The sequence below is a fragment of the Cyphellophora europaea genome (assembly GCF_000365145.1).
Source record: "Cyphellophora europaea CBS 101466 unplaced genomic scaffold supercont1.5, whole genome shotgun sequence".
Lineage (NCBI taxonomy): Eukaryota > Fungi > Ascomycota > Eurotiomycetes > Chaetothyriales > Cyphellophoraceae > Cyphellophora > Cyphellophora europaea.
The window spans coordinates 1,373,401-1,389,294 of NW_008481811.1; the positions used below are offsets into that span (position 1 = coordinate 1,373,401).

The 15,894-nt window shown below is 54.7% G+C and overlaps 8 protein-coding genes across 8 annotated transcripts; 4 read left to right on the forward strand and 4 right to left on the reverse strand.

The window, feature by feature from the left end:
- Nucleotides 1–958: 958 nt before the first annotated feature.
- HMPREF1541_05801 (uncharacterized protein) lies at nt 959–1,482 on the forward strand (the record flags this gene model as incomplete). Its single annotated transcript, XM_008720138.1, has 2 exons — nt 959–1,086; nt 1,143–1,482. 2 exons carry the CDS (start codon nt 959–961, stop codon nt 1,480–1,482), a joined length of 468 nt encoding a protein of 155 aa, XP_008718360.1.
- Nucleotides 1,483–2,017: 535 nt separating this feature from the next.
- On the reverse strand, nt 2,018–4,440 carry HMPREF1541_05802 (uncharacterized protein; the record flags this gene model as incomplete). Its single annotated transcript, XM_008720139.1, has 3 exons — nt 2,018–3,281; nt 3,331–4,213; nt 4,260–4,440. The coding sequence occupies 3 exons, from the start codon at nt 4,438–4,440 to the stop codon at nt 2,018–2,020; spliced, it is 2,328 nt and encodes a 775-aa protein (XP_008718361.1).
- Nucleotides 4,441–4,760: 320 nt separating this feature from the next.
- Nucleotides 4,761–5,987, forward strand: HMPREF1541_05803 (uncharacterized protein; the record flags this gene model as incomplete). The annotated part of the gene is made up of 1 exon (XM_008720140.1): nt 4,761–5,987. One exon carries the CDS (start codon nt 4,761–4,763, stop codon nt 5,985–5,987), a length of 1,227 nt encoding a protein of 408 aa, XP_008718362.1.
- A 948-nt stretch (nt 5,988–6,935) lies between these two features.
- Nucleotides 6,936–8,891, forward strand: HMPREF1541_05804 (uncharacterized protein; the record flags this gene model as incomplete). The annotated part of the gene is made up of 5 exons (XM_008720141.1): nt 6,936–7,031; nt 7,079–7,155; nt 7,205–7,939; nt 7,998–8,028; nt 8,223–8,891. The coding sequence occupies 5 exons, from the start codon at nt 6,936–6,938 to the stop codon at nt 8,889–8,891; spliced, it is 1,608 nt and encodes a 535-aa protein (XP_008718363.1).
- A 237-nt stretch (nt 8,892–9,128) lies between these two features.
- HMPREF1541_05805 (uncharacterized protein) lies at nt 9,129–9,851 on the reverse strand (the record flags this gene model as incomplete). The annotated part of the gene is made up of 1 exon (XM_008720142.1): nt 9,129–9,851. One exon carries the CDS (start codon nt 9,849–9,851, stop codon nt 9,129–9,131), a length of 723 nt encoding a protein of 240 aa, XP_008718364.1.
- Nucleotides 9,852–10,618: 767 nt separating this feature from the next.
- HMPREF1541_05806 (uncharacterized protein) lies at nt 10,619–12,340 on the reverse strand (the record flags this gene model as incomplete). The annotated part of the gene is made up of 1 exon (XM_008720143.1): nt 10,619–12,340. One exon carries the CDS (start codon nt 12,338–12,340, stop codon nt 10,619–10,621), a length of 1,722 nt encoding a protein of 573 aa, XP_008718365.1.
- Nucleotides 12,341–13,467: 1,127 nt separating this feature from the next.
- HMPREF1541_05807 (uncharacterized protein) lies at nt 13,468–14,712 on the forward strand (the record flags this gene model as incomplete). The annotated part of the gene is made up of 1 exon (XM_008720144.1): nt 13,468–14,712. One exon carries the CDS (start codon nt 13,468–13,470, stop codon nt 14,710–14,712), a length of 1,245 nt encoding a protein of 414 aa, XP_008718366.1.
- Nucleotides 14,713–14,857: 145 nt separating this feature from the next.
- Nucleotides 14,858–15,778, reverse strand: HMPREF1541_05808 (uncharacterized protein; the record flags this gene model as incomplete). The annotated part of the gene is made up of 1 exon (XM_008720145.1): nt 14,858–15,778. The coding sequence occupies one exon, from the start codon at nt 15,776–15,778 to the stop codon at nt 14,858–14,860; it is 921 nt and encodes a 306-aa protein (XP_008718367.1).
- Between the last annotated feature and the right edge of the window lie 116 nt (nt 15,779–15,894).

Consider the following 15,894-nt stretch of genomic DNA (forward strand, 5'->3'; position numbering starts at 1 on the left):
CACAGGGTCGAGCAGGATGGGAGATGTAGCCTCACCACCTGAGGTCATGGATGTTTAGCTGCTATCTCCGGAGCTCGCGAAGATCGACCCCCGAAGACGTAGGTCATGATACTAACTCCAATATTGGGTTCGCGTGATGTTCCCCACCGAATCGCTGATAAATCAGATGCCACCCAGTGCTTGTCGCGAAGAGTTGTGATTCTATGCAGCAGAGCCTTCCATAGCGTCAAGCACTTATCATACAGAATGCAAGAGGATTGATTGTGTTCACCTACAATCGACGCTGACTGAGGCTTCGCGGACCTGTAACGTGGATGTCATTGTCAGAGAAGGCTTGATGCGTTGATGAGTTAAACAACGCTTTCTACACAGTATAGTCTCATATCATGATGCAGCATACCGACAGGACTATCGCTGGTCGTCTATAGGCCGGTGCGCCTATCGACGACTGACGAGGGCATACTCAGGTGGTTGAAGCTAGACGGCGATTCCCAAACTCGTCTCCGCCGAAGGTCTCCTTGCTGGGTTGACCATGCTCGTTACGCCTCGAGGGTGAAGTCACGGGTCCTCAGTTTGGCCTCAGCGGCGAGACCGGCCAAGCTCATGTCTCGAGCGCTGGGGCTAGCACCCATCATCGGCCATGATAGCTCACAACACATGAGGTGGTAATGAGGGAGCCAACGTCGCGAGAGATCCTGTCTCAACAGTAGCTGAGCCTGCAGTGAACACCTATCGACATCAAACTTGGCTATGACAGCAACCTGCAGTGAATGCCCTCTGTCCAGGCAGAAGTATTTGAGTCATACATGTATGTCTCTCGAACAGCAGCTTCTCATCCTACATCTTCTCCGTTTCAAACTCGATCCTGACACCACATCTGCATTCAGCCATCAAGACTTGAGAACGACACTAGCCCTTACACACCACTGAACCTATTCCAACGCAAGATACCCCCACCATGGCCCCAGGCAACACCCTCTCCACCGACGACGATCTCAAGTTGTTCTACGCCATCATCAAGCTCTCGTCCTCCAAGCCTCGCATGGCTGAAGTCGCTGCCTTCATGGGTCTCAAGGAAGGTGCCACGTAAGCCCACCCTCCCAATCACCCATCATCCCCACCACTCAAAAGACTAATCTCAGACGAAGCAACTGGCGATACAATGCCCTCATGAAGCGCTGCAAGGCCAAGTTCGGTGAGGACGGCTCCGGCGGCACCGCTGAGGATGCTGCTGCTGCCACTAGCCCTGCGCCCAGCCCATCCAAGCGCAAGAGAGCCAACAATAACAACAAATCCAAGTCCAAGGGCGAGCCTGCTGTTAAGAAGGGCAAGGTGGATGCCGCGAATGGTGTAGAGGAGGACGACGTCAAGGTCAAGGATGAAGTCAAGGATGAGGATGGTGTGGGCCCCGTGAAGACTGAGGACACTGGTACCACCAATGGTCATGATGGAGAGGGCAGCGAGGGTGACGATGATGTCTAGCGGCCTCTGATGGCGGTTGACAGCCAAACCTCAATTCTAGGCCGCTTCTCCAAGTGCAAATGACAACACTTAACGGAGGGCATTAGCAAACGAAACAGCCATTCTGATTTCTATGGTGTTGCTTCGGTGCAAAACTGAGAGCTACATGAGCTGCAATTGCGTTGGCGGACTTGCAATGACGCATGGCGCGATAGGCCGCAGGGAGAGCAAAGAATTTCGTGGATGGAGATGACACATCATCTGCAGTGAGGCCGCGGACGAGCCAACAGATACTCAATGAGACGATTTGCTGGCCGCTGCTGCCATAACAGCCCTTGGTCCCTGTTCGTAGTCTGTCTGCACATCATCGTTCTCATCGTCTTCCGCAAGTATATTCGTTCACAAGGCAGCCTCACAGGGCAATTTTATTCCGGCATCCCGCAGGCCCACTTACCGTGGACGACTGTCAACGTTGAGGCCGTTAGTTTCGAGATCGAGGACAGAGTGGTTCGTACTGATGACTGTATTCTTTCACAGGTGGTAGTTCTTTACTGAGCTACTTCGTGAGACGACCAAGTTCCTGAATTTTAAGGGACACAGCCTCCGGGCTTTTCAAGGACAACATTGCCGCATATTGCGCTCTAGAAATGGCTCGCTCAAGGGATGGTTCATGGGCCAGCGAAGACATGATGACGCCGAGCATAGTGTCGCCAATACCGTTCACACTGACAACATCCTCGGCTGGAACATCTTGCTCAACGGGGAACATCCGCATGTACACGCCTCCGATCCCCGTCGTTTCGCCATCGAAGCATCTTGCCACGATGTAGGGAGCAGTATCTGGGTCTCGCAGCTTTGGATCGTTTGGCGGAAGGATCTCGGTCAGGAGACAGCCCTGCGAACCCAGCTTCGTGACTATGCTGGGAATATATGGCAAGAGTTGCATGCATTGCTGCGGGATGCCCTGATCCACCAGCTCTGGCGAGGTGACGGAGATGAATCTATCGCGGCTGGTCAAACTGGACAGGCCAAAGCTGTCGATGACTGTCCACCAAGCCTGCGAATCGAAATAGCCGCGCTCTCTTGCGGCAGTGTGCATGGCCCTGAGCTCGAATTGGTTCGGCGTTGCAAAGGCAAGGTCGTGCGAAGGGAAGCAGCGGGTGACTCTGATTGATGGGTGTTCTTTGTCGAATGGTGTTATGGATTTGGCGGTAGAGACTGGCTCAAAGACTGGGACAGGAACGCCGTTGGCGCGTGCGGACGCAAAGATCGTTGACATGATCCGGGCAGACCAGTTGCCGTCGATGACCAGATATTTAGGCTTGGCTTTCTGGAGAACATCATCCCAATATGCCTGCTGCTCGAGCTCTGGTCGGGTCAGGATAGACATATCTGCCATAGCTAGGACCAGGTCTTTCTTTGCATCGTTGACTGCCACATATTGCGCCGTTCTTGCGCCATCCGTTGTCTTAAGCGTCCGAATGTAGTCTGTGACGAAGCCACCACGAGCCATGTGCTCGATGAGTGACTGACCAGCAATGTCGTCAGCTACAACACCAGCGAGAGCCACCTTGGCTCCAGCGTAGTGGGCCGCCAGTGTCACATTTCTACCCACACCACCTGAAGATTGCGCGATGCTGGCTGGATTCGAGGTTTGCAACACAGGCGATGGGTCAGAACTCGATACGAAAGGAGCATAGTCGCAGAGTGTATCGCTAGCAATGGCGCCCGCGACGAGAATGTCAACTTGGGGAGGTGCGGTCTTCGTTGTGCCTACATTGTTCTCTGAGACCGCATTTACGGGACCCGAGACCGTGACACTGGCGTAAGGTCAGCCCTCAATCGTCGTGTTACTAGGTCGAAGCTCACCCTTCTTGGGCGTAACTCCCATGCTTCTCCAGTTTCGCAAGCTCCACAGCGATCCGTGTGCCCCTAATAACATTTGCCTCCACAAGAGCCGTGTTGGCAGTGACAGTCACTCCTTTGCTCAACTCTCGAATCCTCTTTAACAGAAAGGGTGTGTTGGCGCTGCCTGTGATTGCCTGCTGCTCTGCCTCTGCAACCGCCTGAGCAATATAGCCATCAACTTGGTCCCTTTGCAAAGCCGACTCTACCGGCACAGGGTTGGCGAAGAAAAGGCCAGAATGGACAGGTAGCTGCGACTGGGCATAGATCATAGCTGCTGCGTCAACTTCATCCTGGATTGTAAGGGGGCTTTTGAAGCCACTATCTCTTGCCCAAAAAGCGGGAAAGTCGACTTTGCCTGGTCGCCCGTCGGCAAAGGTGCCCACACTGACACCTTGAGTCTCTAGGTACTCGATGGTTCTGCCAATGTCCAAAATACTCTTGCAGCCAGAAGCAATGACCGCTACTGGCGTGCGACCCAGCTCAGTCAAGTCAGCAGAAACGTCCATACTGTCCTCGCCGCCACGATGCACACCGCCTAGGCCTCCTGTAGCGAAGACCTTGATGCCAGCCAGGTGTGCGAGAACCATGGTCCCAGATATTGTAGTTCCGCCGTTCAGCTTCCTGCCTCTTAGCCCTAGGCCAGTAATGTATGCTAGGTCTCTACGTGAGACTTTGAGTGTTTTGTCGTTGCCTGCCGTAGATACGAGGCGTATGATTTCTTCCGGCTCCATACCAACATATGCAACACCATCTAGAATGCCGATGGTCGCGGGGATGCCGCCATTGACGCGGACGAGAGACTCGAGGCGTGAGGAGAGTGAGACATTGTCAGGATATGGATAGCCTGTGACACTCAGCAAGAATTCTTGAACGTAGCAGGTGGAGCTGACCATGGGTATAGATTGTCGTCTCAAGAGCTACCACGGGCTTTCCAGACTTTAAGGCATCTTCTACCTCCTCGTGCACCCTCAAGAACGGGGGACGCTGGGTAGACAGCCTCCTGGCTTGCCGTACCGTTTCCAGTCGAGACAGCGCACGGCTCCCACCACGAGCGGAGAGCGAGAAGCGCATGTTAGCACCCACGACGGCCACCCACCTTTCAAGGCTTTGCGGGCATTATCATCAGAGCATTAAAATCATGCTGTATGTTAGCTTGCGTCGGAGACGTCCGCAGTTTTCCCTTGGTCTATCATTTGCGCTCCGGTGGTAATATCCGGTATGCCAATACAGCACTTTGCCTGTTGCGGTAATCAATGAAACAAGAGTGATGTCACTCCACTACGGTTTGGCCCTCCTCAACAGCACGACTTCCAAGATTTGAAGCACTTCTGTATCTTCGATCTCTCGGATTTCCGGAAGCTGTCTTGCAATCTCCTGTACACATCGTCACGATGGTCAATGTAAAGGTCGGTGGTTTTCCTAATATTCACATCAATCCGAACGATGAAAATCCCATCGGAGAAGCTAGGACGAGAGTCAGGCGTCGAATGAAAGGAGGCACGCCTGTATCTTGGAGATGGGAGACTCAGCAAGCCCGTCTGATCATCGCTTCAGATACCGACGACTTCGACGAGACAATCATTTCTCACTTCCGGCAAGAAGGTTTTCAGATCAGCTATCTTGCATATGATGGCAATCGAGCTGCATTCACCAACACTTTGCAACACGCCGCCGACAACCTTGAACTTGGAGAGCACTATGCCATAGTGGCTTATGGAGATGCTGCAACGCTTGCTCTAGAAGTGGCGATTCGGCCGATGCCCAAGCTAGCAGCATTGATAGCCTACTACCCCCCGTACATGCCACGGGCAAGCACTGGTTGGCCAATGACCCTTCCTATCCAAGTCCATTTGGCATCGTCGCAGAAGTTTGGTACTACACTGCCGTCGTTCAAGTATGAGAATACGCAAGATGGTTTCGCAGAACATGATCTTGACGAATACGACAAGGCAGCTGCCACACTGGCTTGGTCACGGTCGCTGACCGTTCTTCGCCGAGCATTCTCGATGGACGACCGTTGGGACCTAGAGGCTATCTGGGACAACCATACCAAACTTGAGTTCGACACCCGTGACGCCTCTGCAACGATGAAGACTATGGTCAAAGAACCGTATGTCAATCATATCCCTACAATGACTGGTGGCATCGGTTCCAAGGAATTGTTTCGTTTCTATGAAGAATTTTTCATTCCGAACAACCCGGAATCGATGAAGCTGAAGCTCTTGTCGAGAACCGTGGGTGTCGACCGCGTCGTTGACGAGATGTTAGTGTCGTTCCGCCACGATAGAGAGATCCCCTGGATGCTACCAGGGGTTCCCCCAACCAATAAGAAGGTTGAAGTCATACTCGTGAGTGTGGTCTGCATTCGAGGGGGTAAGCTATATCACGAGCATATTCACTGGGATCAGGCAACTGTTCTCGTGCAGATTGGATTGCTTGACCCGAAGTATGTTCCCGATGGCTTCAAGACCGCTGAAGAGGGGAGAGAGAAAGAGGTCAAACGACTACCGGTTTGCGGCAAGGAAGCGGCTCGCAAAGCTCTTGACGAGCACGATGGTGCTAGCAACGAGCTGATTCCAGACTGGAAGACAGGTAACGCGAGTTCTGAATCGACCTGATCCAGATCCAAGAGGATGTTGGTCTAATGAAAATGCTCTCTCGCAAATTTGATCCACTGTGTTAACAGCAGAGTCATAATGCCAAGACTTTCACTGCCTATTCAGCGCATCCATCTCCGCGCCTCGATGTCCTACGCGTTGGAAACTCGTCGTTGGCGTGGAGCAGAAGCCTTGCTCCTGTCTACCTGGTAGGTCAGCACCAATAGGGCACGAGCGCCGCCACCGGAGGCCTGCTATCGAACCCTTACCATTTTGAGCGAACTGCAGCGTGCCCCCATGCCGGCTAACAGCACCGGATAAATGCTGGGTGTTCTCCAGCATTCTACATCCGGGCAGGACTCAAGCAGCGGAGAGCGTCGCGCGGAACTGGCTTGGCATGCTTCTATTCGCGCTGTGAAGCAAATGCCACGCCCGATCGCCCGCTTTAGTGGCATGGCATTTGAAGATCGTTACTAGACTGGTCAGTTGTTCTCTCCGCCCCCCGCAAAGCGAGGTAACGTCTCCAGGATTCTGCTCACCCAGCTACTACTCCGGATTACTTCCCGTGGACAACATATCGTCTCTCAGGCTTAATGCTGCTCGATTGCGAGACGAGAGCCTTGGACCATCGAAATCGGATCGCTACATTCCGAACATGTCCCGTCTCCTGCTAAGCCAGATGGCTGGTAAGCTACAATTGTATTCGTCCAGCATTCACCGGCCTGAGCTTGAAGGTAGGTGGCTATCCGGGGTAGAATATCACCCTCGCCGATCCTTGTCCGACTGCGCCAATCCACGATGATTCGTTCGCCTGCATTAGGTAGTAGCACTCCTGCCCCCACGACTGGCATTGTCCTCACGTGGCGATTGTCCTCCGGACCAGATCCCAACCTATATTGACGGGTCCCCATCTCTACCAACTTCGCTTTCAACAAGAACCGAATTGGGCACATCAGCACATCAGCAACCATGTCGAAGTTCCTCAAAACAGTTGTTCGCAATGATGCGATGAAGGAGGATCCTCCAGAGATCTATGGCTGGAGAGTCTATGCGCTTGCTGTCTCGGTAATTGCCTCGTCCCCCATATTTGCGAATCTGGTTGACAGACCTAGGCATGTTTTGGTGGCATGATCTTTGGCATCGACACAGGTACCATCGGCGGTGTCCTGCGTATGCCCGAATTTCAAGCGTACATTCCGCCACGCCAACATTTCCACCATCCACTAACTCAAGACCAGTGAATATGGGCTCGATAATATCAGCGCCGACGCCCGGGCCAACCTCAGTGCCAATATCGTGTCTACTTTGCAGGCAGGCTGCTTCTTGGGAGCCATTGTGTCGGCGTACATCGCTGATAGATGGGGACGACGCCCCATTTTGCTCTGGGCGGCCCTCATCTCTATCGTCGGAGTCGTCCTTCAGGCCGCTGCCGCAGGCCACCTGGGTCCCATGTATGTCGGACGCTTTCTGGCCGGTGTCGGAACTGGACACGCAAGTTTCGCCAACCCGCTCTACATCTCGGAAAATGCCCCTCGCGCCATTCGTGGAGGTCTGACCGGCCTGTACCAGCTTGCGATTGTCTTCGGTATCTTTATCTCATTCTGGATCAACTACGGCTCTCTGCTGCACCTTTCCGGCGCCTCGACATATGTGGTACCGCTCGCCATGCAAGCCCTGCCCTGCGTCGCGCTGCTAGTGTGCATGTTCTTCTGCCCTGAGACCCCGCGTTTCCTCGCTAAGCAGGACAAGTGGGAGGAGGCACGCACGATCCTCGCTCGTCTTCGCAACCTGCCCGCCGACCATCCGTATGTGGCGCGGGAATTCACCGACATCCAGATGGCCATCGAGGCCGAGAACCGACTGCTCGATGGCAGCAACTGGTGGGCGCTCCAGAAGGAGATGTGGCTCATTCCAGCGAATCGCAAGCGTATCCTCATTTCCATCACTCTCATGGTTTTCCAACAGATGACTGGGTAAGTGTCCTTGTCCAGCCGCGACTTGTACTCCATAACTGACAACGCCGCTCTCCAGTACCAATGCTATAAATTACTATGCTCCCCAAGTGAGTTGCTCTTATCCCGGAATACCTGGATCAGCCCGGGTCATTGTGTCGAGTCACAGCATCAGGAGCAAGTCCCTCTGTTGGGTGGCTTACCTCTTGAGCGCGCTCCAACACCTGTCCCAACCCCACGCCCACTGAACCCCAGATCTCTGAATCTCCATTTACTGACCGACGTTTCCCAACGTCTTCCATAGATCTTCTCCAACCTCGGCGTAACCGGCTCACAAAACGAGCTCTTCGCCACGGGCATCTACGGCCTCGTCAAGCTCATCGGCGTCGCCGTCTTCCTCGTCTTCGTCGCCGACTCTTTGGGCCGCCGCCGCTCGCTGATCTGGACCGGCATCGCACAGGCGCTGGCGATGCTGTACATCGGCATCTACGTGCGCGTCAAGCAGCCGCAGCCGGGCGAAGCCGTCGACGGCGCCGGCTACTTCGCCCTCGTCTGCATCTTCCTCTTCGCGCTTTTTTTTCAATTCGGCTGGGGACCCGTCTGCTGGATCTACGTGAGCGAGATCGCGACGGCGCGGCTAAGGGCCACGAACGTGTCGGCCGCGGCGGCGACGCAGTGGCTGTTTAATTTTGTCGTGAGCAGGGCCGTGCCGCCCATGTTGGAGAATATGGGTGTCGGCGGGTTTGGGACGTACATCTTTTTCGCGAGCTTCTGCTTCACGATGGCGCTGTTTGTGTGGTTCTTCCTGCCCGAGACGAAGGGGTTGAGTCTCGAGGCGATGAATGAGTTGTTTGGCTTGCCAGGCGTGGGGGCCAAGGACGTGGAGAATGGCAGCGAGCATGGCGGTGGGGAGACAAGGAAGGGGAGCGATGTCAAGGAAGCTGAGGTGGATCAGATTGAACGCCGGACGTAAGATCAATGGCAGAGCGAACAAGAACTTATCCGTATGGCGTGGCGTGGCGTGGCGCGACGAGTGGAAGAAGGAAGAGCCTTGCCTGTGGGAGCATGAGCACAGGTTTGGAACGGTTTGGAAACGGTTTGTCGATAGGAGATCTGGAAACAATGCTCGGCTATGCATATCGTGCACATCTATAGCGCAGCGCCAGGTAAATCATTCCTCATCTGCCGTCCGCTCAAGAGACCCGATCACTTACAGCCTCCCACCCCTCCTCCTCTGCTCCTCCCTCTGCACCTCCGCCCACACCTGCAACAAACTCTGCTTGGACGCGTGCACAAAGTCACCCACGTCCCTGAACACCCTCCTCCCCCGCAGCACCAACTCCGGCGTCACCACCAACGTCTCCATATACCTCCGGCCCAACTCGACGCTCTCCTCCCTCCCCAATCCAGCCTCCAGCGCCGGCATCTCCTCGCCGCTCTCTCTCTTCATGTGCTCCGCCAGCTCCGCCAGCAGCGCCAGGTACCGCTCCGTCAGGACGCCGGCGGTCTGCGCGTCGCCCACCGCGCACGCTTCGAACGCAGCGTACAGCTCCAGCAGCGTGCGTCGCGCGTTCTCGTGGTCCTGCCGATCGTGCTCGGCGGCTTCGCGGCCAGCGATGGGGCCCATGTGTCGTATGAAGGCGGGGCGCATCACCAGCTCCTCCGAGAGGTCGTGGCGGACGAGGCGCCAGGTGACGTCGTGGAGGAGGGCGAGTTGGCGGCGGCGGATGGCGTGCAGGTCCTCGGGGGTGGTGGAGGTGGGAGCGGGGCTGCGTAGGAGGCGCGCTAGGCGGACGGCGGCGGCGTTGATGGCATCGTGGTCGGCGTCGATGATGGCGGTGAAGCTGGGCATGGGTGGTGGGGCGGTGGTGGGGTGTGAGGCCTTGTGTTGTGATGGCCGCTTGGGGGTATAGCTTGAGTGCGAGTGGAACATGATGGGTGCGGTTGGGAAGGGGTGGTAAAGCGCTGAGTTGGTCGCGTGATGTGTGCTGGGGCTGGCTGAGTGTGGCTAGGACCAGTGGAAAGGCTGCAGGACGTGCTCGAGAGCAGTGACGTTGAGACAAAGTTTTTGATGAGGATGTGTTGCTGCAGGTAACTTGGACTGCTCGCTGATATATACGTTCCAAGACCGGAGAGACCGAGTCAATGTTGCAGCAGAGTAAGGGGAACTTGGGAGAAGTGCTTACACACCTCTGCCAGCAGGGGCGGCTAAGTGGACGAAGCAGACATTATGCAGTGCCTCCAGCGACAGGACGTTCAACGTATCGTCTGATCTACCCCGGAGGCAAGCCGAGGGTGAGTGAAACGGACCAGTGAAGTGTGGCCTGACCCCTGTCAAGCTTGGGTTTGGGTTCGAGGGGAGACAAAAGTACAGAGTGCAAAACTGGAGCGAGATGCATTTGCGCGGTTTTAACATCAGCCATACGAGTACCCGATTGGCTGCACCGGCGACGCCGTGAATGCGATGTACACCGTCGGTCAGGCACTCGCTGGGTTACGAACAAAGGTCCCCGTAAATACTCTGACTGATGTACACGAACCCCGGTCCGCTGAGTTCCTGATCCTGACCACAGATCCCTTCCTTGATGGTGGCATAAGTACTCAGATCCTTGCCCACAAGTGTGGTACCTAGTAGTATCAACCCATATCCCGCTTGAACGCTGTCAACCCGCAAATCCGATGTGTTACGACATCACCCTCTCATGTCGTTGCCGGACTAGTGTCGTACACTTCTCGACTGTTCCAAAGTCTTCTCATTAGAGCCTCTTCCGGCGACATCCCATCATCCTCGTCCGCTCCATCAAGGCTGCCTCCTAATGGTGTAACGCCGATGTCATCATGACTGCCTTGTCGCTGGAAATTCATTCTGCCGCTTCTTTCACCGCCGCTTGACCTCGACGCCAAAGGCGATGGTTGATTGTCTTCCAGACTGCGGCTGACATTGGACTTGGCGGTGCCATTTGCCGCCCCCTGAGTGACCACACTTCGCCTACTTTGTGGTCGAGTCTTAGTCGAAGGGGCGCCGCGGGGTGTGATAACGCCGGTGTCAGGCGGGATGCTTTCACTATCCTTCAGGCGACGAAAGCTTTCTGCAAGTGGATTTCGGAATCGACGAACAACAGCGAGCTGGCGTAAGCCGGTTTCGTAACTAACTTTAAGCGCCTTTGACTCGTCCACATATGATCTATTTCGCCCGCGAGACCCTGATCGGCTATGCAGGGAAAGGGTGGAAGCGCCGCCTAGGGCTAATGTCGAAGCCGGAGGAGTGGTCGGTCCTCCGCCGGTGCGTAGCATTTCTCGCCGTTCTAGTTCTAGTTTCTGCTGGGTGCGCGACGGCATACTAGAGAATCGCACCTTATGCATATGTCTCGGCTTTTCAGGCGACTCGGAGGGCTGCGGTTTGTAGTTGTTTAAAAAGTTAGCCGAGTCTTCGTCCGACGCATCATCCATCATCGACTTTGTATCGCTTGTGTTCGAAGGCTGCCGGAGGAACTTTGACACGGGCTTATCGGCTGATGCTGAGCCTTCGGGGACGGACATGTTAGGTGTTGCATCCATCGACTCAGCTTCGGCATGTTTAATCTCTTGGAATGATCTGTTGGATTCTGATCGTGTCAGGCCAGCCATGGCGGATATGGTAGACATTGCCGGAGGAGCTCGCGATCCACGCCGTGCTTGCAGGAATTCGGGATCGGGAGGGGCGTGCTCATCTGCATCGACCTGTTCCGGCCGCAGAGTAGGCAGGGACCGGGCGCTCAACTTGGGAACACCTGTGTGAAATGGAACATCTCTTTCTGCTCCAGTGTGACTCTGCTGTACTCTTTCAGACGTTCTCTCACTAACGGGGGTCGCGACTCGCGCCGGAGTGGATGCCTTGGAATTGTTTCGGGTCAGTTCAGGGGACTGCGTTGTCGAGTCTTCCCACTCGCCCTCTTCCTCCTCGCCGGAGGAATGGTCTCCAAGTTCGAAGAAGCCCGTCTTCTGCGTCTCGTCCTTAGGCTTTGGGGTCGGAGGCAAGCCTTGCCGCTTTAGATTCATGTGCGATCCATTGCGCGTGGTCAGAATGGTGGCCGAGTGATTCTTCCGTAGATTGGCGTGAGACGTGTTTTTGGGTAGCACTACATGAGAGCTGTTGCGCTTGGGTAGCCCTGGAGATTTAGGACTCTGGCCTGGGGTAGATGCTCCTGACTTCTTCCTTTGATGATTGCGAGTAGTTTGAACATTGCTGGCTGATTCATTCCTGTTGAGTTTGCTTAGATTCTTTCCATGTGACACGTTCCTAGAATGTCTTCCAACGATATGCGGTCTGTGAACTTTGGGGATGTGTGTCTGTTGTTTGCCTGATGATGATAGCGAATGGCCTGACGTGGAGCGCTCGTGCATGGACGGTCGCTTGACCGAAGCGGGGGAGGCGGAGGGCATGACGAGGAGGATCCTCGTTGGAGGGCACGAGGCGAAAATAGCTATAGCGAAAAGCAAGGATCGATGGCAGCTATCTCATGAGCTTCGCAAGCAGCCATGTCAGAAAGCACGACTCTCTGAAAGCAACAGATAGCCGTAGTACAATCTGCAACGTTTCCGACCCGACGTACAACTTTGAGATTCACGAGGACCAAACTCCCATTAGACCATTTAGGACAAGGGCACGTGATGGAATAGCGACAGATTCCGCATTGGGCCATCTCTGCACAAAATGCCTATTGGCTCCAGTGCTACTACAACACTCGCAATAAGTCAACAAAGCATCAACTTGGATCGTTGTAATGTGTCTTCCTGATTGACAGGAAACCTTGAATTTATTCATTGCGAATGCTCTTGTCCCTTCCAGAATCCTTCTATGCTGCAGGTCGACTATCTCGAGCACATGCTAAGTTCTCACCACCAGCCTTTCGCACGCCATTTCCTCCGGCGTACGTTATCGTGGATCTCTAGTACTTTCTTAAGCCCAGTTCCCGAACTCAACTCATGCACCATCGGTAGTTTCCCCAAGCTCACTCTTCGCTGTGAGCTCTGATTGGGCTCGTACAGAGCATCGTATCCTTGCTGAGGTGTGGGTGTCGCGAGGTACTTCGCCTTAACTTATCGCCGAGATCGAGGCTCTCCCACCCGGCTGCTTCTCTAGCCGCGATTTGCCATGCAATTCCAGTCAATATCTGCTCTCACGGTAGTATACTTTTGACATTCATATCTAACGATTCGACCTCCACGCCTCTTGATGGAGGCGTCGTATGCGAGGCCTTGAAAGAAGTCTATGTCGTCATCCCGCTCACCATGCATCGACTTCTCTACTAGCCGCAACTATAGTCGATCTGAGTCTTACAAATCTTATGTGTTGCCAGGCAGCACAACTACGCATCTCGTTATAGACGACAGTGGAAAGATGGCTGACGCTTTCTACTGAGCATCTGATTTCCGGGTGGCCATTTCTTTTTCTGAGCCTGCGTTCCTGCGGCGAGGGCTGGTGTTGTGCACATCAGTCTTATGCGCACTTCGGAGACATTCAAAAGCGACTGAAAGATAGTAACCCAAAGACACACTTCAACAACACCATGGCGTTTACGTATCGCGCGTCCTTGCCGACTCCGGTCACCCCGTCCATGCCGCTATGTGCCCCTCTAGCGGAACAAATCGATCCATTGCCCATTACCCCTCCGGACCATATTGAGCACTTTGACGATAAGACTTTCAAGCCCGACAGCAGGATCATACAGCGCGCGCTGCACTGTCTGGCCACCGAGCGGTCAGCGCTGGCACATCTGGAGGATTTGTATCGTTCGTCTGCCGAAGCGCAGATCGCTCTGCTGGGATCGGTGACCCAGATTATTCACAGCGAGACCCATTCCGGCAAGGTGATATTCACAGGCATTGGGAAATCTGGCCACATTGCGACCAAGCTCTGCGCGACGTTCAACTCCTTAGGCATACAATCTGTTTGTCTACATCCAGCTGAGGCGCTTCATGGAGATCTTGGCGTTATTCGGCCCAACGACACCATTATCATGATCACTTTCTCCGGGAGGACACCGGAGCTACTAGCACTTGTCCAGCATATACCATCGACCATTCCTCTTGTCATCATGACTGCCCATGTCAACCCCAGGACGTGCTCACTTCTAAATCATCCCAATCGATCCGGTGCAAAGAACTTCCTTCTTCCCACAGTTTTACATGAAAGCGAAACGTCGTCTTTCGGCTTCTCTGCACCTACAACATCCACGACTATCACTCTTGCACTCGGAGACAGTCTTGCTCTGAGCGTTGCCGACACCCTTCATTCTACTGCAGGACTTGAGACCCCACAGGTCTTCGCAGCAAACCATCCTGGCGGCGCTATCGGCGCGGCGTACTCGGATCCAAAGGCCGCTGTCCAGCGAATGTCCAGCATCGCCACATCCGTGGCCGAAATCCCGATTGTTACCGGCCGGGATGGGCATTGTCTGCGTTGCCTCGACGTTCTTCTCGCAGCAGCTCGGTCGCCCAGTGGATTCGTCCGGACAGGTGCCCAGCACATGATTGGCCCGCGTCGGATACAGAAGATGGACGATCCGTCGCTAATCGTAGATGTGCTCTACGACGACTTTGGGCGAGTTGTAGTAGAGAAGACAGACTGGATTTCCATCCTCGGAGAGACACCTGTCCAGGAAGCTACACAGTGGATATCGAAGATGCGGAACGAGGGCGAGGGACGGGGAAAGGATTTTTTACGGCACGGCACCATCCTGGGCATCGTCCAAAACAACGAGGTTACCGGCGTTGTGGAGATCGAGGAATTGCTTGGTGAGGATTTCGTGTAGACGCGGAAAAAACTGTGGCTCCGTTCTTATAGCATCGGCATGTGGTGAAAGCACGATGAAGCAGTATCGACACTTGAGGGTTTAGCGCATTGCTAGAGTTCCAACGATCAATGGCGTTATGGGTATCATAGATAGACGATCACAACTAGTGGTACCAGTCGTCTGGGTCACTCTCATCATCATCAACGTCCTCACTCTCCTCCCCTTTCGTCGCATCTGTCACTTCGACCTGTTCTGGCGGTTCAGGCTGCATCTCATCTGGCGGCAGCCCACCAATAGCTCGCAGCTTCTCCCTCATCTCTTTCAGCTTTCGTACCCGTTCCTCCATCTCCTCCATGATTTCAAACTCTTCCTCCATTCTTCCCCTCTCGTCCTCCTGCTCGTCCTCCGCAGTCAGTTCCTGTTGTTTCCGCTTGTCCTCGGCCTGTTGCTCCGCCAATTGCGCGGCCGACAGGGGTGCAGCAGAGATGGTTGCGGCGGAGTAGTCGGGCGCCTCTGCCGACGGAGGTGCCGAGGCCAAGGGCGCGATGTCGGCCTCGAAGGCTGCCCATTCGTCTTCGTCGACTGCTGGATTTGAGGGCGCCGCGGGTGGTTGCACAGGAGCCGTCGTCGACACCACTGCTGGAGGAACGATGGCATCTGGCTCGACCGAGGGATCATCGTCTGGTGTCTCTTGTGCAGGTCGAGAGGGCATCGGTGGCACGATTTCCGGCTCTTCCTGAAACCTCACTTTTGCTTCCCGCTCTGCAAGACTGGTTGCTCGAGATTTCGGCATTTTCCTCCGCTCGATGTCTGCATTTGGCTTGTCTGTACTTTGCTCATCCTCTTTGCCGTCGTCATCGTCGTCTCTCCTGCGCTTGAGACTCTTCTGGCTGGCCTCCTGCGCGGTTCTGGCGTTCTTTCTATGGTTGGCACTTCGTAGATGTCCCTCCCATAGCGACTCGGACTTGACATTCAGTTGGCATACATTACATATTAGTGCACCGGACTTGGTATACGTCAAGTGAGGATGTGAAATTCGTCGACTTTGGCGTTCTGCTGCGAGGAGGGCGCGAACGTCTGCCATATTCGCTTCGTCGACCGAATGCGAGGCAGCAGAGGAGGTGACGGAGGGCCTTAAGAGGAGAAAACCATTCAATTAAGAGCTAGATCTCGTTTCCAATATGTTTCAGCCTCTCGCTC